The sequence below is a fragment of the Cyprinus carpio genome, chromosome B10, assembly GCF_018340385.1.
Source record: "Cyprinus carpio isolate SPL01 chromosome B10, ASM1834038v1, whole genome shotgun sequence".
Classification (NCBI taxonomy): domain Eukaryota; kingdom Metazoa; phylum Chordata; class Actinopteri; order Cypriniformes; family Cyprinidae; genus Cyprinus; species Cyprinus carpio.
Window position 1 is genome coordinate 6,814,451 of NC_056606.1, and position 27,820 is coordinate 6,842,270.

At 36.4% G+C, this 27,820-nt stretch overlaps 2 protein-coding genes across 9 annotated transcripts; one reads left to right on the forward strand and one right to left on the reverse strand.

Moving 5' to 3' along the window:
• morn5 (MORN repeat containing 5) lies at positions 1–26,535 on the forward strand. 5 transcript variants are annotated; one of them, XM_042732269.1, is made up of 6 exons: positions 1–292; positions 1,059–1,206; positions 1,528–1,639; positions 1,738–1,869; positions 10,705–10,798; positions 26,424–26,535. In XM_042732269.1, the coding sequence occupies exons 1-6, from the start codon at positions 246–248 to the stop codon at positions 26,434–26,436; spliced, it is 546 nt and encodes a 181-aa protein (XP_042588203.1). In that variant the 5' UTR covers positions 1–245; the 3' UTR covers positions 26,437–26,535. The 5 variants fall into 5 exon arrangements, with proteins under 5 accessions (XP_042588203.1, XP_042588200.1, XP_042588201.1 ...); XM_042732266.1 differs by lacking the exon at positions 26,424–26,535 and adding an exon at positions 22,512–23,435; XM_042732267.1 differs by lacking the exon at positions 26,424–26,535 and adding an exon at positions 11,658–12,126.
• Positions 13,576–27,469, reverse strand: LOC109097833 (LIM/homeobox protein Lhx6-like). Of its 4 annotated transcripts, none has more exons than XM_042732263.1 (9): positions 26,672–27,469; positions 25,971–26,042; positions 25,347–25,529; positions 23,578–23,699; positions 16,616–16,833; positions 16,431–16,531; positions 15,305–15,400; positions 15,034–15,208; positions 13,576–13,941 (listed from the first exon to the last, which is right to left on the reverse strand). In XM_042732263.1, exons 1-9 carry the CDS (start codon positions 26,747–26,749, stop codon positions 13,853–13,855), a joined length of 1,134 nt encoding a protein of 377 aa, XP_042588197.1. In that variant the 5' UTR covers positions 26,750–27,469; the 3' UTR covers positions 13,576–13,852. The 4 variants fall into 4 exon arrangements, with proteins under 4 accessions (XP_042588197.1, XP_042588196.1, XP_018966999.2 ...); XM_042732262.1 differs by having other exon boundaries at positions 16,616–16,836; positions 26,672–27,448; XM_019111454.2 differs by having other exon boundaries at positions 13,576–13,932; positions 16,616–16,836; positions 26,672–27,441.
• Between the last annotated feature and the right edge of the window lie 351 nt (positions 27,470–27,820).

A 27,820-nucleotide genomic window follows, 5' to 3' on the forward strand; every position in this document is an offset into this window, starting at 1 on the left:
TGGAAACTGAGACGCTGTAGCGCCATCTTGGCTCCAAATAGAACGCAAAGTTATGGCACTACTTTTCTGCCAGTACTTTTCCAAACATTTGCCTGGCTCTGAGATGATTATTTATCATTTATTCTATCGCTTATTCATGCATGACCGTGGCATCTGTCCCAGAGGCGTGCTACCATTAAATATTTAACGTCTCGGTTGTGTTTCCATGGAAACAGTATCACGCTCTCGTTTCGCTGGTGATCAACATGGAGTTTATGGGAAGCAGTTATGATGGAGATTACAATAATAGCAGGTAAATCAACTTTTAATGATGGCTGATGACATTTATATGCCCTATCACTTGAATCTAAGTTTATGTGAGTGCCACACACTTCCTACATGTAATATTTTATACGATGTTTCCCGTTTTTAATGCTACCTTCATGAGCAAAGCTAAAGAGAGAACGGATTCTTGCAATATTACGTGTTCAAATGTTATTTCAATTGCTATATCGTTCGAAATCACACTGTTGTATATGTTCTCTTTTCCTATGCATGCTTTGGCAATGCAAAATAAAGCTAACTGAATTTAATTGAAAGGTCTACACAAACACATTTATATATTACATATACATACACATAGATAGATTACATTCATGTGAATAATAAATGCATAACTTTAAATGTGATAAGTGCTGGACCAAATTAAGGGCACTATGATTCTTTCATGCATCTGGTAAATTAAATATTTTTATGTATAAATTTTAAATGCATAAAATAATGTAAATTGAAACTATTTTTATATTATTTAATGAATTGTAAGGTTATGAAATTATGTCTTTTATGTGTGATTTCCTGAATATTTGAATTGTTTTCCATGACTGACTAATCAAGGGGTCATGCCATAAATACGACTCATTATTTTTCAAGTAACAAAAACAATAATGTATAATATAACAATACTGTTCACAATCAGTCTGGCAGTACTATTGTGATTTTAAAGATACAGTAATTTTAACAATGAGGAAGAAGTGAATTAAACGGTCTAAATTCCTCTCATCACATGTTGTTTTTCAAAGGATGGAGGGGACGGGTGAATACACACTTCCCACTCACACCAGATATATCGGAGAGATGAAAGACGGCGTGTTCCATGGAAAAGGAGTGCTGCATTTCCCCAATGGAAGCAAATATGAGGGAACTTGGGAGAAAGGAATATGCAAAGAGGTCTTTCCCTCCTCCTAATTTTAATAATTATCATCATATTTAATATTTAACAAGCAAAGTATCGAAAATATATTCTTAAATATTAACAATAATAAAATAATATATGCTGATCAAAATCAGAAGACAACAAGTATTGTAATTTGTAACACTTTCTGGTTGTAAACATTTATTGGGTCATGATGATAGTCGATGTAATGAACTGCACATGTGGTTACTGTGCTGTTGAGTGCATTTGAACAGATGACACTTGATTTGATATTTTGTATTTAATGCAATGACATTTAATTAAATGCTTGGATTAAGTGTTTTTGTTACACATAGGGAAAGTACACATTTTCTGATGGCCTGGAGTATAAAGAGATGGACTGGGATTACTGTGATGGGAAAGACAGGCGGTTCTACTCTGAGAGGTGTAATGGGCTCAAACCAGCAGGTATGGTTGAAATTATTGGAATTGATCATTTACAGCTAAGCAGCACGATTCTCTAAAATTATAAGAAAGGAAATAAGTCTCACCGTGTCTTTGAATAGGAGAATCCCAGGTAACTGATCAGGACCCCCCGCGGGCCATCCCTGATGGTTGCTATGACAGCGGCGATGGCTTTTATGATCCCAGCACTAGAGTCGTCAAAGACTATGATGGCAATTTTCTCAGGAACACAGGTAAGAGAATGCGTCATGCAATGCCAGAGCAAGTTTTAGTCTGTGTGTGTGTGTGTGTGTGTGTGTGTGTGTTTTAGTTGTGTGTGTTTGTGTGTCATTTGTGTTATTTGTCATTCACAATTTCCTACAAAATGTTCCATGAAATCCACGAAATCTCGATATATTTCTTAGTTCAATCCTTTTCGGATCTGAAGTACCTTTTAGCAAACATTTGCCTTTGGTCCTTCCACCTGGAACACATAAGACCACAAGCATTAGAGTGGCATAAATGGATTAGCTAAATGCATGTAGATAGTGTAGGGCTAAAGAGTGAGCTGTGAGATTGTAAGATAACTCATCTGTAGGTCTTTTCTCTCGGCAGACATGCCTCTGTGCTGTAGTCACTTGAATTGTTTTCAAGGAAAATGTAAAACACATTTCCCAGTGCCCGACATGGGATCTCTGATTTGAGGTGAATTCATTATGTCAGCCTCATAGATAGGAGGCCAGAACCCCCTATCAGCACAAGACCAAGACATGTTATTGATTAGAAAAGTTTATGGAATTAATAATTCCTTTGTTACCGCAATTAATTTATTGAATGTATCTACATGTTCGTATATATTTTGGGCTACAAGCAACTTACAATGTGATACATTCTATTCCTTAAAATTTTTTTATATATATATATATATATGTATATATATATTATATATATATATATATAATTTTATTAATAATATAAATTAATATTTAAATAAATAAATACACAACCGTTCAAACGTTTGGGGTCAGTAGGATTTTTTTTTTTTTCAAAGAAATTAATACTTTTATTTAGCAAGGATGTATTCAATTAAACAAAAGGGACAGTGAAGACATTTATAATGTTACAAAAGAATTACTTAAAATAAATCTTGTCATTTTTTAAACTTTCTATATATCAAATAAATCTGAAAATGCTTTTTGAGCAGAATTTAGAATGATTTCTGAAGGATCATGTTACCAGACTGGAGTAATAATGCTGAAATTTCAGCTTTGTATCACAGGAATAAATTACATATTAAAATAATACAGTCTTTTTATAAGCTGTAGTAATATTTCACAATATTACAGATTTTCCTGTATTTTTGATCAAATAAAAGTTTTTTTCAAAACCAAAATTTTACCAGCCCCAAACATTTGAAGTGTCTATCATTTATTTTTGCAGTTTGAGTAGAGGTGCACAATATATTATAATTTGTTTATTGTGACAATAAAATTACCATCATAACCAAGTTGTGGAATTACATTCTATAAATGTAACCTATAATGTGTTGATATATTGTCTTGTACAGTTTCTTTTGTAATATGCACATAAAACATAACCAGTCATATGCGTACACATAAAATTAACACTAGCATGTCATGTTGCTCTGTGAAGATCAGTTTATTTTCTAAGCTCTGTCACGTTGACTAATTTTACTTTTAGATTTATCTGCATTAATTTTCAATATGCCATATTGCATACTGAGTATAAAAACATGATAATGTATTCCATCTGCATTTTTTTAAGTTACTGTTCTATGTATACATGTGTCAGACTTACATCTTTTGCTGCTGTGCTATTATTTTCCTGCTCTCATATCTAGGTATCTGCATATGGAAGTTTGCTTGGGAATAATTTGGCAGTTTGCTGTATTTTCCAGTATTGTGAGATGCATAATTTGGTAAACACTGTCTAAAGCAACTACATGCAACACGATCTGCAGCCCCAGCTTTCGTCACAGTCTGATTGTGAGCTTGCATGACTATTTCATACATCTACAGTTACTATAACATAGGAAGACAGACACATCCTGAACAGATGTCAGAAGAGTTCTGTATCGAAACGCATACAGATTTCTTCTGTGAAGCAGAGCTCATGACAGAGTAAATTGGAAGCTGTTTATTGATATTGTTAAGAAACACAATCCGTGTGCGGTAAAGGAATAGTAGCAGCATGGTGATGCTAATAAAATTTGTCTTTCTTTCTTCCTTATGTGTCGCCATCAGGCCCACAGATTTTTTTAGCCTACAGAAATCTTCAGGAAGCACTGCAGATTTCCTTATAATTCGAACACCCGTCATTTACAAAGTGTTACACATCTCCAGCCGCTAAGTGTTTGTGGCCAGTCTGTATCTGTTAGCTTTGAGACCAACTATATCGGTAGATGTTGATATTCCTTCTGGGTTTAGCACAGTCTCAGTGTTTTGGTATTTTACTTCACACTAATATGTGTATATGTGTCTTCATATTGGACAGTTATTCATGTTCCTACATTTTCGTACACATTTTCATGTGTCAGTCACTCCATGCCTCTATTCAGGGTTAGCAAACACACTGTCACTTCTGCGTCAGAGTGGTACTTGTTCAGTCTTCAGATCAGATCATTTCCAGGCCTCTGGGATTACATCCTTACCACATGCGGCTGGAAAGTGAGAGCAAACATCAGAGACTGAGACTTACACAAGAGTGCAGACCTGTCACATTAAACCACATCCTGGTTATGACTCCCAGAGCCAAAGCCCACCCGCTTCCACATCAGTCCACATCACAGACTTCATTTGCATTTACATTCACATTCTAAGTAGAAACTTTCAAACTGAAGCCACTTACAATAAAGTGGACATATCACATAAGCCGTAGTTACCAGTTATGACTGCTCAACATAACAACATTGGTTCGACCTTTAAAGGGATAATTCACCCAAATATGAAAATTCTGGCATTAATTACTCACCCTCGTGTCGTTTCAAACCCATAAGACCTTTGTTCAGATTCGGAACACAAATTAAGATTTTTTTCGATGGAATCTGGAGCTGTCTGACCCTGCATAGACAGCAACACAACTGAAATGTTCCCAAGTCCAGAAACGTAGCAAGGAGATCTGTGAATTAATCCATGTGACATCAGTGGTTCATCCGCAATTATACGAAGCTACGAGAATACTTTTTGTGCGCAAAAGAAAAAATAATAATGACTTTATTCAACAATTTGTTCTCTCCGCATCACCCTGGTACCATTTTGGAGAATATCTCAGCTGCGTCATGGCGGAACTGTTTCCTACGTTGTTGTGATTTGAACTGAATGGAAACAGCGTATCAGCGTGACGCAGCTGAGATATTCTCCAAAATGGTACCAGGGTGATCTCCTTGCTACGTTTCTGGACTTGGGAACATTTCAGTTGCATTGCTGTCTATTGAGGGTCAGACAGCTCCAGATTCCATCGAAAAAAAACTTAATTTGTGTTCTGAAAATGAACAAAGGTCTTACGACACGAGGGTGATTAATTAATGACAGAATTTTCATATTTGGGAGAACTAACCCTATAACGGAATAGTTTCCCTAAAAATAATAATTCTATTATTAGTTACTTGCCTTCATGTCGTCCCAAATCTGCATGAGTTTCTTTGTTCTGTGGAACACCAAAAATGTGAAAATCTGCAAATTCATACAGATTTGGAGCAACAGGTGACTGAATTTAAATTTTTGGGTGAACTAATCCCTGGTCCTGCTTGGATTTTTTTGCTGGCTATCTGTTTGTCCGACCAATGGTAATTAAGCATGACGTCTACCCTGACTAAGTCCCATGGAGCAGGAATTGTTCACATAGTCTTCATAGCGGAATTCCCATTCAAACATACATCTGGCCTTCAAATCAACGGCAACTCCTACGTTGGAATGTATTACAATATGGAATATTGTGCATTCGTTTGGATTTATTTTTATCGCCTGGAGGTGATGGTGCATTTGTCAAAATGGGTGTGAAGACAGAATTTATTACAAGTAGCTTCCCTTCAGGATGGAGGATCACAGAGGGCACAGACGCTGAAGAGGCAAACGAAGAGGAATCACGTTCCCTGTGGGAGGATGTTTTTGGGAGGAGAGGAAAAAGGGACAAGTCCAACTACAGCTGTGGGGCTGAGAAACAGTCGGATCCAGGAGGTCGGCATGATGGGGGTGGCAATCCTAGGCAGCAGCAGCCTAGGCTGGACAGGAAGGCCTGCGGAAATGCCCAGGCTGCAGGCCAACTCTGAAGCTAGTTGGAGAGCAGGAGAAAAGCAGATAGGAGGAAGACCTGAAGAATCTCAACACACTGGTCATTTGAAGTCAGGGAGGGTGGGTTATTACAAGCAGCGGTTGCTGGCATGTCATGTAGGACTGCCCCTTGAGATGGGCAAAAGGCAGACTGAGACTCCTCCATATGTCCTGCTCTGCCCCAGTCAACCAGATTCTCCTCCTCTTTGTCTTGTATCCAAGACCAAAACATACTCTGATCAAGTTTAAAGCCATATGGCTTTTCTTTTCAAAAAAGGGAAAATTATATGGCAAAAAAAAAAAAACATTTAAATGACCAAAATAACAGTAAATACATAGTTAGTGGTATTTGCTCTTTCACTATTGTCTGTTCTTAACCTCTAACCCCAAGTATTCAACATTGGCGTGTAACCGTTTATGTTGCGGAGATGAATGATACCTCAGATCTTGCAGCTTGTTGAGGAGAGGAGAGGTGAGCTGGAATACACAAAATAAGTTTTGCCCAATTTACAGTCTGGATGAGTCACCACTAGTAGCCGAATGTTAGAGCCAGTCTGAAGATTTTGGGCAGTCTGAAATATCACATAGTTCTCGTAGTGTATGACGGACACCTAAATAATTTTTTGGCTTTAGACTATGATTCCATCCAATTGAAGGATATCAGAAGTATTTGATATTTTACGTTTCTTTCAGAACACTAGGGGCCCTATTTTAACGATCTAAGCGCATGGTCTAAAGCGCACAGTGCAGGTGCACTTAGGGCATGTCTGAATCCACTTTTGGTAGTTTAACAGTGGGAAAAATGGTCGGCACGCCTGGCGCATGGTCTAAAAGGGTTGTCCCTATTCTTATAATGAGTAATGGGTGTGTTTTGGGCATAATGTGCAATAAACCAATCAGAGTCTCATCTCCCATTCCCTTTAAGAACCAGTTGCGCTCGCACCATGGCGGATTCTCTATTTACACGGCGGTATTTGCAAGAGCAAAGACTGAATGCGTCTCCAAAGAGGTAACGGAGCTGCTCGTCTGCGAGCAAATAGGTAGCCTAATTCTGATACATGCAATGACTATCCATTATGACACGTAGGCATTTTTATATTTATGTAGCCTACACAATAATACTTTTTTACACTGTAATCCTTTAATTCTACATGAGTTTGTTTTGTTCGGAATGACTTGAAAGTCTGGTAGTGTGTGATCTTCAGTCGTTTATTGTATGATGCTATGATGTTGACAGTGTATGACGTCTAGTATTTTAAAATCTGACACTGATTTACAATATTTAACTGGCAGCTTGCATTAAATGAGTACCCAAATTGTAGCTAGGGTTCAGAGCATTGTAAAGACTTGTGCTCTTTTGGGAGATGTTTTTTTTTTTGGAATATTAAGCTGTTTTTTAGTATTTGTTTTTTTTAACTTGGAATAGTATTGCATCACAGTGGCATCTTTTGGACAGGCACTTTTCTTTTCTAAAAATATATTTTAAAAATGAATTTGAATTACATTACCCAAATCATTCCATAATGACACCTATTTGTCATTACAACAGTTTCCTCTATAAGATTCCTGGAGAGAAGGGAAGTATAAGGTCTGTCTGCTATAAAAACATGGGATGATTCCACTGGTTCCTTCCTGGCTAGAAAAGCTTTGAAATGTGAGTGGGGGCGTCAATAAAGCCCCTCTCATTACACAACATTTGTAATGAGCCTTGCCCAGCAGAGGTAGCAGGATTATAGGCTTTAGGGAGTACATAGGGTGTCCCGGTTGTAGCAAACTACTTTGAGCCAACCCGGCAGTAGGAGGCAGGCGTTTAGTTTATGATAGGACTGGAAATCATGTTTACAACCAGCTTTAATAACACTGTGTGTAAATGAGCGAAGGAGGTTGATACACTCCATTTACAGTAATTAAATTTGATTGACCTGTCAAGACATACAAATGTATATAGACCATATTTAGTACTATCCACAGTTTATTTTCATACTTAATGTGACTTTTATAGTTTTCTGAGTGGTGATTGCCCATGTTGAACTTCGCCATGGATGGTGTGTGTGGTTGCTATAAGGTTACTAAATTGTTTGGGTGGTTTTTAGTGCATTGCTATGTCATTGCTAGGTGGTTACTTACTGGCCCAAGCACAAGGAGTCCACCACAAATTTCTGTAATATTCTGGACTCTAGATATGATTCAGATTCAGTTTTAGCTGTTGTATCGTCTGCCAGGAAAACATTGTACATTTAGTTATCATATGAGGATATTATTCATATCCAATGCAGGACAAGTGAAGTTCTGAATAGTTAGTATAACAAATTTTAGTAAAGGAGAAAAATAGAAACAGTATTGCTTGACTTAGCATTAATCAATATATTGCTCTATCCTATTAAATATTTGGGGATTTGATGGTGATTATGCTTTTCAAACAATATTACTTTTGTCATGTTTTAGCCCCTATTCCTTGGTAACACATAACTTCACTTGAGCCAGAAGCTCTACTACCATATGGTTTGTAGTGGTTTCCTGCTTCTTTGATAATTGCTAAAGGTTCATGTTCTAAAATCCCTTCGCCAATGAAAACAGCCCAGGCCTGAGCCACAAGTCACTGCTTTAAGGTAATATCAGACCTTGTCAGAAGATGATCATCCAGCTATTCAGGATACACACACTGCTCCTCGAGCCTTTGAATAATCTTAGATGATCAGAGATCCTAAAGCCTTTAATAAAAAAAGAGCAGCTCTGGAAGGAAACACTTTTCCTTTTGATTGTATTTTAAGGATTAAGATAAACACCTCCTAACAAGATACAATTACCACTTCCCTTCTGACTCCTGGGCTTTGATCGTGTAAGACTGTGTATCATATTTGTTAGGCCACCTGAGTGAGGGATCAACATGTGTATGAAGAAAGAAGCATAAAACAGATTATTACTAGAAACAAATAAATAATTGGTGTTTTGTACAAAATACAGGCACTGCAATAAATTTGAGAGAGAGAGAAAAGCAAATGTTGGGAAAGTAATTAAAAAAAGCGATTGTATGGAGTACTTTCTCATGAATAAAATACTACCACATAAACAAAAAAAGATGCAGACAAAAGGTAATGAATTGATAAGGGGAAATCAGAATTTAAAACGGCCAAGAAAAAGAAACTAAACATTAGTAATGAAAACAAATAGATGGTTATATGGGTTACGGAAATTCAAGGAGATGAATTTCAGCAAAGTCTGAGGAAGTATGAGGGCTAAGACAGTTCTTTAAACAGCGTTCCCACAATGAATGTGCAATTGTGAATGACTTATGAAAGACTATTCCAGTCATTTGTGGTAACTGGACAAGGGTTTAAAAAAATTGTTTTATTGAAATTGCACTCAAAATATTTTAAAGAATAAAAACTTCTCCGACTGAAAAACATCATTTTAACATTCCCTGGTATTTTTCCATAACCGTGGGAACCCAGTCTAAACAAAGGGACCATAAGGACTTGTACTGTTTATGAAATTGTGAATTGACCCAACGATATCAAGAAGACAGAACTTTATGTTGATAGAGAGCGAATTGTGGCCTGTTAACAAAGAACTAATTTTCCAGCAGGAATAAGATTTTGGCCTATGCATTTTATTGTGGTGCTTGTTAAAGCCTCTATTCACACTGCTGTGTTAGATATAATAGCCTACATATAAGAACCTTGCTTTTGTAAGCTTCTTGACGTCGACAGTGGACACACAGACTTACCTGTTACGCAGTTAAATCTGAAACACTACTGTCATGTAAATAGCATGTGAAAAGTATAATTTACAGACCCATTCAGCCCTCGACGACGGATACGGAGGATGATTTACTTGCAGTGCATCTGATGTGAGTGAGACGTGTGTTCTGAAATAGTATTGTATTAGCCTATGAATTTAGCAAGTGCATGAATGCCAGGCAAACAATAAGTACTGAGGTGCTAATTTCGTGCAAATATAACCGTGCGAACTCGGTCCATTTACCAAAACCCGTTTACCGAGACGTAATTGTAGACCGACCTTGTCCATCAGCCATTGGTTGAAGCGTCCACGGAGGTATTAATTGGTTTAAAATAGTGATGAAATGTTCCTCTCGAGTGTGACCTCCATGTGGAGAGCGTGAGGTGGGAGCGACTGAATGAAGTGAGACGTTAGCATGCAGCTGTCGCAGAATGGACCGGTCGCGTGCTGGAAAAGTCTCAATTGCCCGCGCGCGGGAGCCAGGTAGAAGTGGCGGGAGGCGCATGGAGAGGCCGTTTAGGGCCATCGCGTGCAATTACCGACAATCAGAGGAGAGCTTAAGACCTGTTCTCAACAATGGGCCCAGTTCGCCATGTTCATGGGGGTGAGCGCTCAAGTGCGTGCAGCTGCGCGCTCACATTCAGCACCAGCAGCAGAACTACCTCGCGCTCCGCAATTAGCAACTCCTTTCAGTTTTAACCATTTAAAAAAAAGCAGTATATTATCCACTGTTTTTGGTTGCGGAATCATCTCTGGGAAGGCGAAGAAAAAAGGGAGTGATTGATTGTCGCGTGAAGTAGGCTGCTTGAGAGGGAATTTTCATAATTGTTGTCTTAATCCCGCACGTAAAAAATGTAAATTGCCTTTAACCGCATATGAATGAGTTTGACACATGCCTCTTGGAGCTCGATTTTTGACCAAACAATCAGAAAGGAAAAAATAGCACGTATCTCATTTACAAGTGTGCTATGCGCGTGCAGACTTCATGCTTTTATTATAAACATAGAAAGCGTTTTTCCTTATCTAAATGAGTGAAATATGTATTATTTGTCCTTGTAGACGACCAAGAACACGAGTGGATCGTGCGGACCTGCAGGAAGAGCTGGGATGAGTTCATTGGCCGCTGTCCAAGAAGCAACACACTAGAGGAGAAGTGAGAATACTCACACACAGGCGGGCCATTGTTTATCTGAATGACACACTGATGCAGCTTTGTGACGTTAGTTCGTTTCTCAATCCTGTTTTCTTTTCCAAAACTGAACTGAGATTTAAAAATAAAATATTTTCACTTTAAAAATATATTTTTTAAAATTAGTGATTACCACTACACTGATATCTGTAAAACTGCAACCCACAGAAAGCATATAATATGTGTGAATGAAATCTTAATGGAAAAATGAAAATAAAACATAAGTTTGCATTAACTTATACAAGTCCTATAGGCTATATATATAGATATATATATATATATATATATATATATATATATATATATATATATATGCGCAAAAGCTATAATTTAAAAAATATATTCTATATTGAGCAGCTTTCTGAAAATGTTTATTATGTATTATATGTGCTTTATTTTCTTTATTATTATTATTATGAGAAGTGAAAGAGTCCAACTAGAAAAAAAACCCTCAACTGAACAGCTACACAACAAGCCACAATAGAATAAAATATCATTAAATGAGTTTAGGTTTTAATAGTCATTACATACAGTTTATTTATTAAGACAAAACTATGTTTGAATAGATAATAGTGGGGTTTGGGTACAAACTCAAGTAAGAAAATGTTACATCATTGCTGTATTCTGCCCAAGCAAATGACCAGTACTGCGAAAACATTCAGCAGCTGAATACAGTGTTCTGTTGATGTGAATGAGTCAGATTCTTGCTCAGCTCGAAGGAAATGTGATGCAAAATCTTCTGCATTAAAAAATGTGTGTGTGTGCTTGAGTGAAGAGAGGATAGGCTAGTGAAAATGATGTCTCGGTGGGTCTTTTGAAACAGAACACGGGATACGAGATCATTCCTGTGATGTGGACTGACAGGGAATTCCTGTATGTGATGGCGATGGAATCAGTGATGGAGTCATTACTGCACACACTGACCCGTGAAGGGTCTGCCAGCTCCTCCATCAGCCTCTGATTGCTTCCTGCTTCACTCGTGCACACAGACCCAACACTGGCCCATGCATTTATACCACAGACAGAAATTAACCAGGGTTCAGGGAAAAATACCACTGAAAGTGACAAAAGAAAAAATGATCTGTTCTCTGTAATATTTGAAATATGTCATAATATCCTATCCTGTCATCATAACCTGTAGCAGTAAGATATAGAATCTGCATTTCATGTCATAAAAGATTGTTTCTTTCAAAAAATACTGTACTGGGAATACCATGGTACTGAATGAAACATCATTTATACTTTAAGAAATTACATCCAAGCTAGCACAAGTATTTAAAAAAAAAAAAAGGTAAAGGCAAACACATGTAAATAGTGCCTTAATAATAATAATGAAATATTAATTATATTTATATATATACATACAAAAATACATTCTTTATAGGTTTTTAAGCACTGGAAAACATTTGAAAATCATTTTTAAAAAGTATTTTTAACAAATTTGTTTATTTATTAAAAAAATGCATTATTAAAAAAAAAACATAGCCAAGAAATATTTAATTAATAATGCACAGCCACAGAAATAGTTAATTATTTTATTTTATTTTTTGCAAAACAGACATGTGGAAGTGGGGAAAAGTGCTTACAGGCTACCTGTCATAATAAATACAAGAATGTAGAGGCCTTGTCCCCCATTCAGAACACAAGAATGCATTTCTCAAATTTAAGTTACAATTTCAGACTTTTCCCCCGGTTTCAGACCTGTACACAGCTCCTATCTGTTAGTATACAACGTGTCTGCAGCAAGTATACAACACTCCCGCTCCCTCGTCACAGCTGAGGCATATACGGCACACATGTACGAAGAAAACAATGAAACACAGACACTTTCGTCTCCCACATAAAGTCAGGACACTGCTTAAATAAAAAAATGTACATTTTCTTTACATGTAGTTATCTTTACATTTTACTCAAGTGCTCTTTTTAGTCTCAGTTTTCCTCTTCCTTTCTATCTTAAGCACAAAATACTGTTATTTGTCATTGATAATCCCTTCTTGATACTTAATATTTCTTTGCATCTTTTGTAGAAAATGTTCAGAGCACTGTTTTCGATTTGAAATAATCTCACACGTCAGTTGTTGTCTATGATTCCGGGTAAACTGCAGTGACAACAGTAATTGAAATCATTTTGGAAAATAATAAAATTAGGGAAGATATCAAAGATTTAGGCATCTTTTTAAACTATAGAAATTATTATTCAACATTTTACCCCGAATCTAAAAGGAAACAATGTCACTTTTCTAAAACTATCTGCTTTCAAAACAAAATGTTGACAAACAAATGCAGAAACAACTTGCAGTTATTTTTACAATTAAATGATGTACGATTATTTTTAAAGTGAAATCTGTGGACAAATCAAGACTGCTGGCTTTTTAGGCCCCAAAAAACACAGATGCTTTGCATACAGGTGTTAGAACAAGAAAGCAAGGAATAGTGAACTGAACCGTGGCATAAATTCGTTTTACTGGCTTGGTACAGATTTCAATCGTGGCGTATTTCGGCAAGGAAGAAGAAAGAGAAAACTTGTCTTACCACCTGGTTCTATGCCATTTATTTCCCATCCACATCTCTTGTGCTTTTGCCTTTTTCAATCTAAATGTTTAACACTGATGCTGGTAACTTTACATTCCTTTTGTTTGCATTCAGAGTCTCCAAACGCTGAACAAGAGTCAGATGAGATTATCAGAAGAGAGGACGCACCAAGAGCGCTAGTCTTTTACAGTGTGTGCTCAAGTCTTTTCTTTTTGTCCAAAAGTCCAGATCCTGGTCTTGGTGACAAAGTCCTAAATTCACAGGTCACGTATGCGGTTTTCCTTAACCGAGAGTGACTAGATGCAGGTGAGTAAAATCCTGTCCAATGAAACCAGAGAGGAAATAGTCTCTCTCTATTTGCGAGTTCAGGGGTCAAGAGCAGGAGGGACCGTGACCCTCTCCTTCAGCCAGATCCGACCTCTGGGGTCGGAGGTTTGGAGCAGGAGGTCAGGGTGAAGGGGTCAGGGGTCAGTGCGAGGCGGGGTGTTAGCGGCTGAGAGGGAGCTGCGGCAGCGTCATGGCCTGATGAGGGAGGCTCTGTGTGGTGAGCACCGAGAACGGATGACCTGTGAAACCAAAACAAAATAAACACAACATAATATTAATCTCTAGTTATACTGATTCATCACTACATATTTTTAGTCCACTAGTAAAAACGCAACCAGTTTGGTTTTAAAAAAAAAAATTGTTTATCAGTACTGATGACTACTTTATACACTAAGTTTGGAATAATTACGATTTTTAAATTATTTTAAAAGAATTACATTTATTCATTTATTTATAACACATATACAGTGAAAGATTGTGAAATGTTATTACAATTTAAAATAACAGCTTTCTATTTTAATATATTTTATATTTTCTTTGATCAAAGCTGAATTTTCAGCATCATTACTCCAGTCTTCGGTATCACATGATCCTTCAGAGATCATAATAATATGCTGATTTGATGCTCAAGAAACAGTTCTGATTATTATCAATGTTGACAACAGCTTAATATTTCTGTGGAAACAATGATTCCATTTTTTTCAAGATTCTTTGATTAATCAAAAGTTCAAAAGAACAATTTATTTGAAATATAAATATTTTTGTTACATAAATGTCTTTACTGACACTTTATATATATATATATATATATATATATATATATATATATATATATATATATATATATATATATATATATATATTATATATATTATTTTTTTTTTTTTTAATCTTACTAACATTTAAAAGGTAGTGTATCACAGTTTCCACGATAATATTAAGCAGTACAACTGCTTTCAACATTGATTAAAAAAAAGTTTCTTGAGCATCAAATCAGTATATTAGTATGATTTCTGAAGGATCATGTGACACTGAAGACTGGATTAAAGACTGGACTGTATCACAGGAATAACTTACGTTTTACAATATATTACAACAGACAACTGTACTTTTAAATTGTAAAATATTATGTTATTTTTGATCAAATAAATGCAGCCTTGGTGAGCAGAAGTGACTTCTTTCAAAACCATTAAAAAAATCATAATTATTCTGAACTTTTGAACAGTAATTTATATATTTATATTAAGTAAATATTTTAGATATTATTATTACTGTTAATATATTATTAGCAATAACAATTAGAATGAAAAGTGGCACTGCAGCTCTGAGGAGACACTCACTTTCGATGTACCCGTGCAGGGCCACCATGCGTGCTCTCTCAGGACTGCCGAAAGGGGAGTAATGCAGCTCATCGGGCAGCGAGGGGGGCATGCGGGCCTGCGGGTGAGCTTGAGGTGGGCCGCTGTGCTGGGGGGTGTGCTTTTTATGCCTCGCTCTGCAGTTTTGAAACCAAACCTATGAAAATACAACCAACTGTCAAGACGAGCCATCTCTTTTAATGCATTTGAATGGAATGGAAGTATTAAGGAAACATTAAGAGATTTTTGTCACCTGTATGACTCGTCTACTCAGTCCTGTCATGTCTGCCAACTTCTGCAGGGTCTGAGCGTCAGGGTTGTTGTCCTGTGCAAACTGCGCCTGCATTACCTGTGCATATTTGTAAAGAATTCATACATTAAAAATAATCGAATAGGCCTGTATTAGAAATAATAATAAAAATGTAATTGCACATTATAATTATAAATAAAATTAAAATCCTTTTTTTAAATGGAACAGTTTATTGAAACTTTAGACAAAGAGTTTGCATTGTTTTTTGTTGTTGTTTAGAGTATCATATTTGAAACATCAGGCCTTTATGGCTCATAAAATATGATGTATTAAGAATATGGAGTTCATACTTAAGGAGGAAAAAATCTCAGAGGCCCAAACTGGGCAAAAAAATTCAATTTTGTGCAGTGTTGTTACAGTAAGTTTATGGCCAAAAATTGAGATGAAATTCTCATATCTTGTAATGTAAATCAATGATCTTTATAACAGTATATCAGGCTACTTGCATAAAATGGATATCAGTTTTCACTCTGTATTGGCCAAATAATGTCTTTGTGAAATGATATTTAAATGCTAGGTGTAATTATCAAAGCTCTGTAGTTCAAAACGTATAATGCAATGTAATACAATGATGATTGAGAGATAAATGTTCCTTAAAAACCTGACTGATACACACATATTAACATGATTTTTCTAAAAAATGACATATGGATAATCAAGTAAACCTAAGTTGCTTCAGTCCAATATAAATGTTGATCTTGAAATACTAACAATATAAATTATTCTAATGTTTACTTTATAAAATCAGTGAAGATTTCAAAGCAAAAAGACATTTTTACAATTATACTAAAAGTCCTTTTACTTGTCCAAAAAATGTATAAACGATCAATCAGACGACAGAAAGCATGAAGTAGATTGTAAGCAAAAAGTTTTGATCATGAGACCTTGGAAATTTGTGTTTTAAATATGATACAGTAGGGGTTGATTGCTTTCTGACAGTGCCATGTAAAAGGTGAAATGCTGTTCCATTTGTTTAAAACGTTAAGTGAAACTGAAATATGAACGTATACCAGACAAAAGCATAACCACAAAGAGGGCTTTGCTTCCTCATTGTGTTTGATCATCTTACCTGCAGCTGTTCTGCAGTGAAGGACGTTCTTGCCCTTTTGGCCGGTTTTGGTTGACTGTCCTGTTCTGACGGCACCGCCCCCTCCAGAGTGAGTCCGCTTCCTGCGTAAAAACCCGGGGAAAGTGGTTAGAAACTCTTTTCAGATCAACGAGACTTAAAGCGATATGCATCTGAAACACACATACCGCTCTCAGCAGCCCGTTTCAGGTTCTCCACCATTGTGTCGTAATGGATCCGACAGAGTACTTTCTCCTCCACCAGCCCGAACTCCTCGCCTGTGGACAGCTGGCGTTTGCAGGAGAAGCAGGCGAAGCAGGCCAGATGGTAGGCATTGCCTCTGGCTCGCCGTACCCAGTCGCTGGCGTAGATCTGCCGGCCACAGCGGGCACACTTTGTACCAAACCTACTGTGAGACAGAGAAGGGCTTGGGCATCAATACTTATCCCATAAACAATAAAACATGTTACACATGTGCTTAGTATTAAGCTAGTGTAATGATCAAAGCATTTGTGCTGTTTGCTTCTTGTTCTGAATTCAGTTTAACAGCGAAGCAGGTATTTTGTCTCGCCATGGAAAGCTCTCCATGGCAGAAGACAGAATACAGATAGACTGAACCGTGTCCAAAAGATAACTGCTCAACGTGTCAGACACGGCTGTAAAACTCTCAGCACAAACAAACCACTAGTAATTCTCTGAGCCGCAGGTCGACAGGAAATGTCTGCTGATAAACTGTGCTGATAGGATCCATAAACTCTATATAACTATTTTTAAACCACCACCACTTTTTCTTTTGTGAAAAGTACTTCAGATGTGATTAATACGCATATGTTAATTAATAAAGGCAGGGGGTTGATAAATTACCTTGTTTAATTTATGAAATATAATATTAAACACTATAAATTTAATAATTTATATTTTATTATATATGTATATATATATTATATTATTTAATATATTATAATATATATTAATATGTTATATATTAAACTATATGAAACTATATAACTATATTTTAAATCATTGAAAAATATATATATATTGAAATAATTAGTTTATAGTATATATTACTTTGTTTAATATATACAGTAAAAGTAATATTATTAAACAATATATTTTACTTACTATATATTAAGTGAAAAATATATAATTAGTTTGTAACTAAATAAAATGATGTATTTATAGTTAAATAATATATATATATATATATATATATATATATATATATATATATATATATATATATAGTTAAATAATATATAGTTATTTATTTATAGTTTATAAAATTAAAGTATTTTTAAAAATAGAGAATTTTCTGCAATAAATTAATCTGAAACTGCTTACTTTACATATAACTCTGGATAATTTCTCTTTTTTAGTTTAGTTTATCTATCTAGCTATCTATCTATCTGTTTGATCATTTATTTATTTATTCTACAATTTATGCACTGACTTTGCTACAAAATGTGCCATTCACCATTAGTCATGATGTGATTTGCGAATGCGATTGGTTCTCTTTTTTGCATTTATTTGCATATTACGTTGTGATTCTGTTTTTTTATGTTCAATTATATGTAATTATATAATACACTACGAAGTTGATGCAGAAATGGAGTTAAGATGCTGCATATTATTGATGTTCCTGCTGACATTATGTTAATCATCACATTCTCAGCCAAGTGTGATTTGTAAACCACATACGTAATCCATATTTACTTCAGCCTTGCATTTTCAGCAGCCGTATGGCCGTGTAGTTGCTCATAGCACCTCTTCTGTTATCCTGCGATCAACAGGACTCTGTAAACAACCCTGCGGCGATACAAACCAACAGCGAGCACTGCTAAAATGAAGTGTTATTTTGACTGGACGGGGCTGACCGTGCCGTTTTTTTTCTCTTGACCCAGACATCACATTTGGTTGACCAAAGAGGGTTCCAGTGTTGAGAGGACTAGAAGAGACTAATGCTCTGCAGATGGCCAGGCAAGGCCCTTTTTTGGCCTGAATCTGAGCCCCCCTCCACCACTACACCTCTGTCATTGGGAGCCCTTGTGTAAACAAAGTGTCACACACAACCTCCTCCGTCTGCAAAGAAACACGGGATATCGAGATAGCCATGTTTCCCCTGTATACGCTACTGAAGAATGATGACACCGGCCCCGAAAGTCCCACAGTGGGGCCCTTGGGGCGTTCATCCACTGGAAATGACATCATAGCCCACCAGGGAGCCCCACGGGGACCAGGAAACTTGGACCGGCACTTGTGTGTATGTATAATAATTTGTCTCTGCCAATCGGCACTTGAGCAGGATGAGCCAAGAAGCGAAAACAAACCTGAATCAAAAACCTTCAAAAATATTTACAGTCCACTTATGTGCAAAGTATCGACACATAAAACACGCCTCACGTATTAATGCCTGCAAAAAGCATTCAAAGGGCTTTCTGTGTACATTGCACACCATATTCTGACAGCATCGTTCCAGACAAAGAATACAAGGTTTGAGTAATGATGCATTTCAGACGTGTGTTTAGAGGAGAAACATTGTGGAACGGAGCCGTAATCTGTCATGGCAGTTCATTTACCGCAAAACCTTTCAGAAAAGCCATAAAGATCTTAAAGGGGTTTTGTTTTTGTTCAGATCTGCCACACGTCTGATTGTGCGTTGTTGTGCTTATTCTGGATTTATTTCTGTCCTGCAGTTCATAACTCGCCGGGGAAAATTCCTGCAGCCGCAAAGCGTTTCCCTCAGCGCCGGAGAAATTCACCTTTGGCTGGAAAAGAGAAGCTTGTGGAAGTACAAATTCGGTAGATTAAATTTGATATACTCTCAGAGTGTTATAATCTGGGGGAAATCTCCCTCTCAGAGACTGCTGAGACATATTAGCAGTGTTTGCTACGGCGAGCATCACTTTTACTATTGCTCATGGCGGTTTTTCAAAACCCTGAATCGTGAGTATTTAATTTTGGTATGTAACTCGTCTCATTCCATTGCTTGTGCAACAGGCATAAATAATACCGCAAATCTTACAACTTTTTGAGGTGTGCTTTTCCATTCTTTAGCACTTGCATCATCAAAACCTCATGGACGATAAATTGTCCGAGAAACATGGTAGTCATTTGTCAGCCATATCTAGAAAGCATAATAGAGACTTATATCATTAGATATAAAAATTGTCATAATTTACTCTTCTACTTGTTACGAATTTGAAGATATTTTGAAGAATGGGTCTGACCAAACAGTTGCTGGTAGCCATTGACTCCCACGTTATTTTTTCATATTACGAAAGTCAATGGCTACCAGCGACTGTTTGGTTATCAACATTCTTCAAAATATCCTCTTTTGTGTTCAATATTAAAAAAAAAAAATTCATGTAGGTCCTATTATTGCAGTTGAAAGTGTCTACTTCTATACTATATAGTATGCGAAAAATAGTACATGATAAAAAGTAGTACATCAAAATTTATAGTATGCGATTTGTTTGCTTTTTTGCATTTATTTGCATACTACATTGAGATTGATCGAAACCTAAATGAATTTTTTCCTTCTGTTGAACTTAAAAGAAGATATTTAGAAGAATGTGTCTAAGCAAACAGTTGTTGGTACCTATTGACTTCCACAGTATATTTTTCATACTATGAAAGTCAATGGCTACCATCAACAGTTTGGCTATCAAGATCCTTCAAGATTTTGTGTTCACCAGAAGAAAGAAATTTATACAGGTCCCTTTATCCCATTTGAAAATTCCTACTTTCATACTATATATATATATGCGAAAAACAGTAGTAGTACATCCAAATTTATAGTATAAAGCAACTGGATGACGTAGTTCTTCCACCAAATTTCTGGATTGTGCATTTGATGACTATTTAGCATCCCATGAGACAGGATTTGTGGATGGCAGTGAAGCGACGCGACTAATGCGTAGGCCACATGACAACACGTCAGATGTAGTACCATCCGAATTTTATTAATGCTTCACATTTATTCTATATAAAACATACTTTTTATGGTCACAAAGTATCAAACAGAATGTAGTACCTACTAGACAGTATGCGATTTCGGACAACCTAACAACACCTTAGCACCCATCCACAGAAAAAATTATTCTCTTTATATTTTATTCTCAAACATATCCATATGTTGAAGCAATTTTTTCCTCTGTTAACCAAAAACAACAACAACAACATTGAATTTTGTCATCGTAATTTCAGTCACTCATATAATTTCCGCATTCTCCAGCAAGTTATGAGTTACACGCGCTCTGTTTACTTCTGTTTGCATTTAAACACAAGAAGTCCTGTGCGCGCATATGGCTATTACAGTACGTCATCTCCTCCAAATCTAGCGATCGCAGCTCCGCACAAACCCACTCGGGTTACCGCCTTACTCCATCACCCTGTCCTTATCCTTTGGTTCCTCTGATTAACAGCCTCCTCTCACTTCCTGTGTGGCCTGGTGCTTGTGCCTTTGTGGCTGTTTCTTTTTAGTGTAGGTACAGTCTCCGCTCTGACCCTTACCACCAGATCTGCCCCCCCCCCCCCTCGTTCACACAGCAAACCCACTTTGATTTCCTGTAATTACACTCCATTAGAGCAGCTGTCAATCTGGCAGAGAAGAGAGACCAACACAACTGAAACATATCTCCTTATGTTTTGTTTTTTTTTTTGCAAGAAATCAATGGAGATGGTTTTCCTTTCAGGCCTATGATGGCCATCTTCTATTAGTGTTGTGCAGCACCAGCAAAACAATCCAGCTGCCAGAAACAAACATGGCATTGCGTTCATAAGCTTGTGCCACAGGTCCACCAATCACAAGTCTACTTATGTCAATGGACAAAGAAAACATATAACTGACATCTTAACTTGAAACCAGTTTATGGATAAATTTATGTCCAGTTGTATAAATATACACTCTTAAAAATGAAGGTTGCAAAATGGGTTTTTGCAGCAGTGCCATAAAAGAACCATTTTTGGTTCCTCAAACCTATCAGCGAACAGTTCTTAAAAGAAACATTTTTTCCCAGTTTGAAGAACATTTTTAAAAAATCTAAAGAACCTTTTTCCACTATAGAGACTCTTCTGTGGAATGGAAAGATTCCATGAATTTTAAAGGTTCTTTATGGAAACATCGACGCCAATAAAAAACTTAACAGTGTGGAGATTAATGTACAGAATTAGTTTCAAGCAATTATGTCAAATGCTGTGCTCTGCTAACTACTAGCAGTTATGATCTCAATCTCTTTATATGAAATATATATATATAAGGGTACCAAAACTTAGACTAAAAAAGGTGAAATCTGCTTATACTAAGAAACACTTGTATTTGCAGAAGACTTGACAAGAGAGATGTTTCAGTGCCACTGGAGAAAAACACATGTTCAGTGTACTTCAGATCAATTGTCTCTTTTTCAAGGCAAACGTGAGTCAATCAGTATTTTGCTTCCGGGGATGTTCCTGTGATTCCATGTCAAAAAATGTTAACTGTATACCTGATTATGTTTCCTGATTATCTCAGATAATTAGGGGGAAAAAATTCAATCTGAGGCTGAATTTTATTGTGCCAAAACCAACATAAACCCCTAAGGTTGCTGTTTTGACATACAGAACTGCAGAGGAACAAAAAACACATTAACATTTTATATTAATAAAATAAAATGCTGCTTTCATTTTTTCAATAAACTACAATTTTATATGTATATAAAGCTATTTTAAACATCTGAAAAATTGGATACTGGAATTTGCATTTATTTTATTTATCTGAATTTAACTTTTTTTGATTTATTAGTTTTCTACAAGCTACAAATCACATGAAAATCACTTAAAGTTTGAAGGTCAGTTAGAAGAAATGTGAATAGTGTTAGCATATTTAATGCCAATGAAATAATACACATTAAACCACTTGGAAGAATTTGTAAAACCCTTGTCCTTTTTATTTAACTGCCATCAATAAGCATTTCTCAAAGCATTTCTTAATTTCAGATTTCTATTGTACTAAACCACAACTCGCCATCTTCAGAATATGGTTTCGTCCATAATAAAATCTATAACATAATCCCCTATAAAGTCTATTTTGTGCATTCCTTTCAGAGTTTCCTTGTGTAATCACGCGTGGATAAACAGCCTGAGAGATCCTGACGCCCTAGACTCAACACAACCAGTGACATCTCGTGGAGCATCTCTTCAGATTATTGGCCTTAACGTAGAAAACAAACCCTTTCCTGCAACACAGCATTGACTTTAAAGGGGCCAGTCATTCACATTGACGGGCAATAAGCAGGGAAGGCTGGCCAATATCACACTGCCATTCACAGGCCTTGCTGAGTGCTCTGCAATCATGCCATATCGCAGCCCTTCTAGCCTCAATGCAATTTCACAGCTTCCCTGTCGGATCTCCCTCATGCCTTCCCATCAGCATATTACTAGATCTTGATACTTCTGAGATTGAATTATGTAACTTGTGTTTGATTTCTAACACCATTCAGTCGCATACAAGGAAATACTGGCAAATTTAACTCTACTAATAATCAAGTAATCAAGTACTATTTAGACCTCTCATTACTACTATTGACATCATCTCCTTTTGTGGACAGTAAAATATTTTTTTTTCTGTTTTGCATAATCCAATACAGACAGCAAAAGAAAAAAAAAATGTGCTTCATGTGTTAACATCTAACCAATTAAAGTATTATAAAATATTTACTTACAATAAGCTACAACTGTTATTTTGGTCTCAGATCAATTGTTTGTGTGTTTTATTATTATAATATAAAACGCAGTTCTAATGGAGCTTTAGAGAAGACAAATATAAGATTTCTAACTGATGAATAATTTAGCTACAAATACGAAATGCTTCTAATAAACAATGCTATGAATATCACGTTTTATGATGTTATTTATTGTTTAATTGGTGGCCTTTTTCAAAGATTGTATCACTAGACAATTAATTAAATTACAAACGGCGTATTGCATACTTATATGTATTTGCTGTGGTAAGAATTAGATCGCTACTTTTATGAGAAATCATATTTTTAGCAATGAACCCAAACGCAACACTCACGCATCGCATTTTCAACCAAAAGTTAATAATTAAGCAGTATTTCGTTAATATGCACTCCTGATATTTCTGAGGACAGAAAGTGAAAACTTACCCTACCTGAAATAATCCATTTTACAGAAGATTTCTTTATTTTTGATGTAGCAGCTGCTGTGTTGACGTAGTGACGTCCTGCAAACGGAACACTCCAGACACCTCACGTGCCAGATCAGATTATTGACCTGTAACAAACAGAACAGCCAATATGAAAATACAATAATAATGATGGAAAATAATTAAATTAGCATATTCTTTAAAAAGGCATTTCATAGTATTCGTCGTGCATAGTTTTGTAAAATGGAATGTCAACATGCATTAAAATTAATAAATCGAACCGCACACACGTGTTTCTATATGAACAGTTTTAAAATGACTGCCATATATAATCACATAAATGACAGGCTACTAAATAAAATGTTTTGTTTATAATTAAAGGTGTGATTTAAAATGTGATTTTTGTAAATGTTTTGTGAATATTTAATATTTGAATTGCGCTGTGTACAAAGGTTTTTAAATATAAATGTAGATGCATGCACTTTACGTAGCCTATTTTGTTGAATTTTAAGCAAAAAAAGTATAATTTAACACTGTTAATCAAACTTGCAACATATTCCGTCCAGAAATGTATAATTATTGATATTTCAAATTTGATAACTGAGATTTGGGATTTTAAATTATGATTATAAACATGTTCTCTGTGGAACATTTGCGACACACGTAAGGTGCATCTTAGAAATATTTATTTAAACATTCTGTCGCTAAAAATAAAAAATAATAAGTGTAAACATATTCCCAGACTCTCAGATCCCAAGAGCTGAGGAAAAGGGAAATGCACAAAAAGGGGTCTAAGTTTGTTCATCCTGACTAAATTGTAATAAACTCACGCACTGTTTTATTAGTTTCCGCAAAAGAGCAAAACACGACAGTCAGAGAGCTCGCGCTCTACTGATCCTCACGCGCAACACACGCACTTCCTGAAAAACAAGCAGGCCGAGAGCACAGGGATACTGTCAACCTCTGCACTAGAAACGGCTAGTCATTTTTAGAAAGCAAAATAGCTTCAAGACAACATTTTTGTTGCAAAATCAGCTATGTCTGTAGATTTAAAAATCGTAATAATTTTATCCATGTTATGCTGAAGTTTACTTTATTATATGATGTATGTGTAAAAATAACAGCAATTTGGAAATTAACCTCTTTTCCCGTTCACATTATTATAATCTTCTCGTGCAGACATTACAGAAACCTAAACCCAATCTGTTATACTATCAAAGCTGGTATGCATTTTTCCGAAATATGACTGATTAGTAACGTTTCTGCTTCTGAAAGCAACGAAATAAAACAAAAAAGAGAAACATTGTAGAAAGTACAATATAAAAAAAGCGTTTTTCTTTTTTTTTAATAGGCCTATTTACTCATTTATAGGCTACATGAGACCCAAAACATACGTATCCTCATGTAACATTTATTGAAGCATTTCATCAGGTTTGTTTAGAATCAGCTATCGTACGAGTAGGAAAGTTACAAATGTTAATCATTTAGTCGATTAAGAAGCCTCTTTTTTTCGATCTATTAAATTGGCCGCGGTGTATCAGACCCCAAACATTATAGTTAATAGGCTACAAATAATAATTAATATTAAACAATATAAAATAATTATAAAAGCGACAATCAAACAAAGCACAGCCTACTTAGTCGTTCCAACCTTGTAATTTTGTGCGCAAAAGCTTTGCAAAAGTCAGTCAAAAGCTCCACTCCAAACTTCAGTATTATGTCGGAGTCAGTTGACTGGTCACAGCAGATGACACACACACACTCGCGCCTCGCACCTTGAGCAGGTATCTGTCCAGGATCTCGAGGCCGCAGCTCGCGCACACGTTCTTCCCGGTGGACGGCACGGAGGAGGCGCTGGAGATGGGCGAGCAGATGGACGGCGTCGAGGGCGGACTGGGCGACGAGCGAGGGTCCTCTTTCTCCATATTAGACCTGTGAGATTCTCCGTCAGACTGTGACTGCGAGAGGAAAAAGCGCGATAAATATCACACTCTGGAAAGTATGAGGTTCAGAAGGTTGACAGGAATTTTCTGTTTAAAAAAATAAAAAATAAATCAAAACTGAACACTTAAACAGCAAGCAGTGATTTGCTGCACTTTTTTTCGAACATTTCGAATTTAATTCGTGTTGAAACAAATCGAAACTCTTCCAGTCTGAAATGGTCGCGTCAACTTAAATAGAAATAAAGAGGTTTTCTAACATTTGGAAATTCAGTGACATTTGTAACGCTAATAATATAAAAGCGGTTTACAAATCCAAACTGAAATAATCCACAAAATTGCATTAGGCTACCCCAGTAAAGAGTGTTCTGTTATGTTATGTGTGAAGGCCTTTTCTGCAAAAGCAAAACTCTGTGAACTCGCAACGAAGGCGCATTATCTCTCGCCGCGCGCACTCACCATCGCGCGACCGTGTTGTCCGTCCACGCAGCGCGACGCTCCCGGTGTGCTGTGCGAGTCTGGAGAGATCACCTACAACACAGTCAAGTCACAGTGCTCCATGTCAGGCATGGTCCCTGCTCTATATATGCGTCAAAAAACAATAAAAACGCTTTTAACTGTGCATCGAGGGCCTCGCGACAAAAAGCCCCTGTTTTAATGAAGCGATTTCAATTTGGATTGATTTTTTTCCCCACACTTAACCCGTGCCTCTTCCCATAATCGTATTTCCACGCAATCCAGGCAGCTGAAAAAAATAAACTACCTGCAATTACAAATAGCTTGAAATGCTCGCGATAAGAGGACCCTAGAGTGTCAATTTCAGCTGCCAATCAGAGGAAGCAACGGGCCACCCAAAGAATTGCAAATTTGATTTTTAATGGCAGTAATTAAAATCTAATTTTTCCTCTGCAGACTTGGCATGTGAAGAGGATGGACTGCAAAGCACACTATTCAGAATAGATCCTGATTCTCATGACATCACTCTGAAGATGTTACAGGCTGCAGGAGGTGATAGGCTATAGAGGACTTTCACATCGAGCAACATGTTGGCTGCTTCTCCAGTGAAACGAAGTTTTCTTTCTATGCAATTAAATGGATTATAATATTAAGCACGACTGCATCATCGTCCACACTTGAATAGGATACGATAAAAGTCTTACCTGTTTTGAGGGAATTCCTTCGGATAGAAACTGATTTCCCTCTGATAGAGGGGCCAAAGCCTCATTTTTCCAATACATTTGACGGCTTAACCTTCTCTTTCGATATCTTCAAATTGCTTCAAGCTTTTTCTGTTATAGATTCGTTATCCCATGCGGTCAAATTCGGTCTAATATGAACCCAGTTCGCTGTTTCCTTCCGTACAGTCAATCTGTAAACTAACAAACACGTCTAAAGCAAGTTTCGTGCTGGGTCAGTAAAGCGGCAGCAGACGCGCCGAGCGCGAGCGGTTCGTCGGGACGCCTTATTTAGAGCCGTTTGCTGGATATTTCCTATTTTTTCCCTCTTTTGGGATGCAGTCGCTTGAGTACAGGAAGTGGAGAAAATTGAGGGGCTGGCAGGTTTGGCTCCTGCTCTCCTCATAGGCAGTCAGAGCACAGCCTACCTTCTGAAAGTTTACAGATCAGAGGGGAGGGAAGAGATGTGGCCTGAGTGTGTATCGACATTTTGTGATGCTGAAGCCTTGCATGATGTTTGGGTTTTAATTGTCTGACAAATTGGCGATTAAAAATTATATTCGACATTCGAAAGTCAATATTTAGGCTATCAGGGCTCGAGCGTATGAGATGTAATAGCAAAAACAAGTTATAATATGTTATACAAAGATTTTAAAGAATATTTCACAGCACGTTTGATTCATAAATTATATGAAAAAGGCTTGATCTTCCAGCATAAAAAAGGCTATAAAACAAAATTAACTTTCATTAAAAAAAAGAAAAGAAAAAAAAAATCTCTTTTGAACAAAAAATGTTCAAATATTTCGGTTCTTTTTGTTAACAGCTGGATTGGTAATTGCAATTTTTATAACAACAAAAAAGACCTTTCTTACCGATTCCGTTTATGCGTAATGCAATGAAATGTCCAAACGCACGATTAAGTGTTTTTATTTGTTAAGAAATCCACTTGGATAGGCCTATGTGTCGTATTCTATTATACTGCAATAACATATCGTTCATGTAGACTATATTTAAATGCCAAACTGTAGCCTATATATAATTGATACAGATCATATTTTTATGCAGATGACTGTATCGCAAACTAAATGCATTCACAATGTTATCTGTTTCTTGAATTGGTTTAAAATGAGCATG

Coding starts and splice junctions, on each gene's coding strand:
- morn5 (XM_042732266.1), top strand. CDS start 246: ATGGAGTTTATGGGAAGCAGTTATGATGGAGATTACAATAATAGCAG. Junction 1,870..10,704: donor CAATTTTCTCAGGAACACAG/GTAAGAGAATGC, acceptor TTGTCCTTGTAG/ACGACCAAGAACACGAGTGG. Junction 10,799..22,511: donor AGCAACACACTAGAGGAGAA/GTGAGAATACTC, acceptor CATTCCTTTCAG/AGTTTCCTTGTGTAATCACG.
- LOC109097833 (XM_042732262.1), bottom strand. CDS start 26,749: ATGTATTGGAAAAATGAGGCTTTGGCCCCTCTATCAGAGGGAAATCAG. Junction 15,209..15,304: donor TGAGTAGACGAGTCATACAG/GTGACAAAAATC, acceptor GTATTTTCATAG/GTTTGGTTTCAAAACTGCAG. Junction 13,942..15,033: donor CCTGCACGGGTACATCGAAA/GTGAGTGTCTCC, acceptor TATTTTGTTTTG/GTTTCACAGGTCATCCGTTC.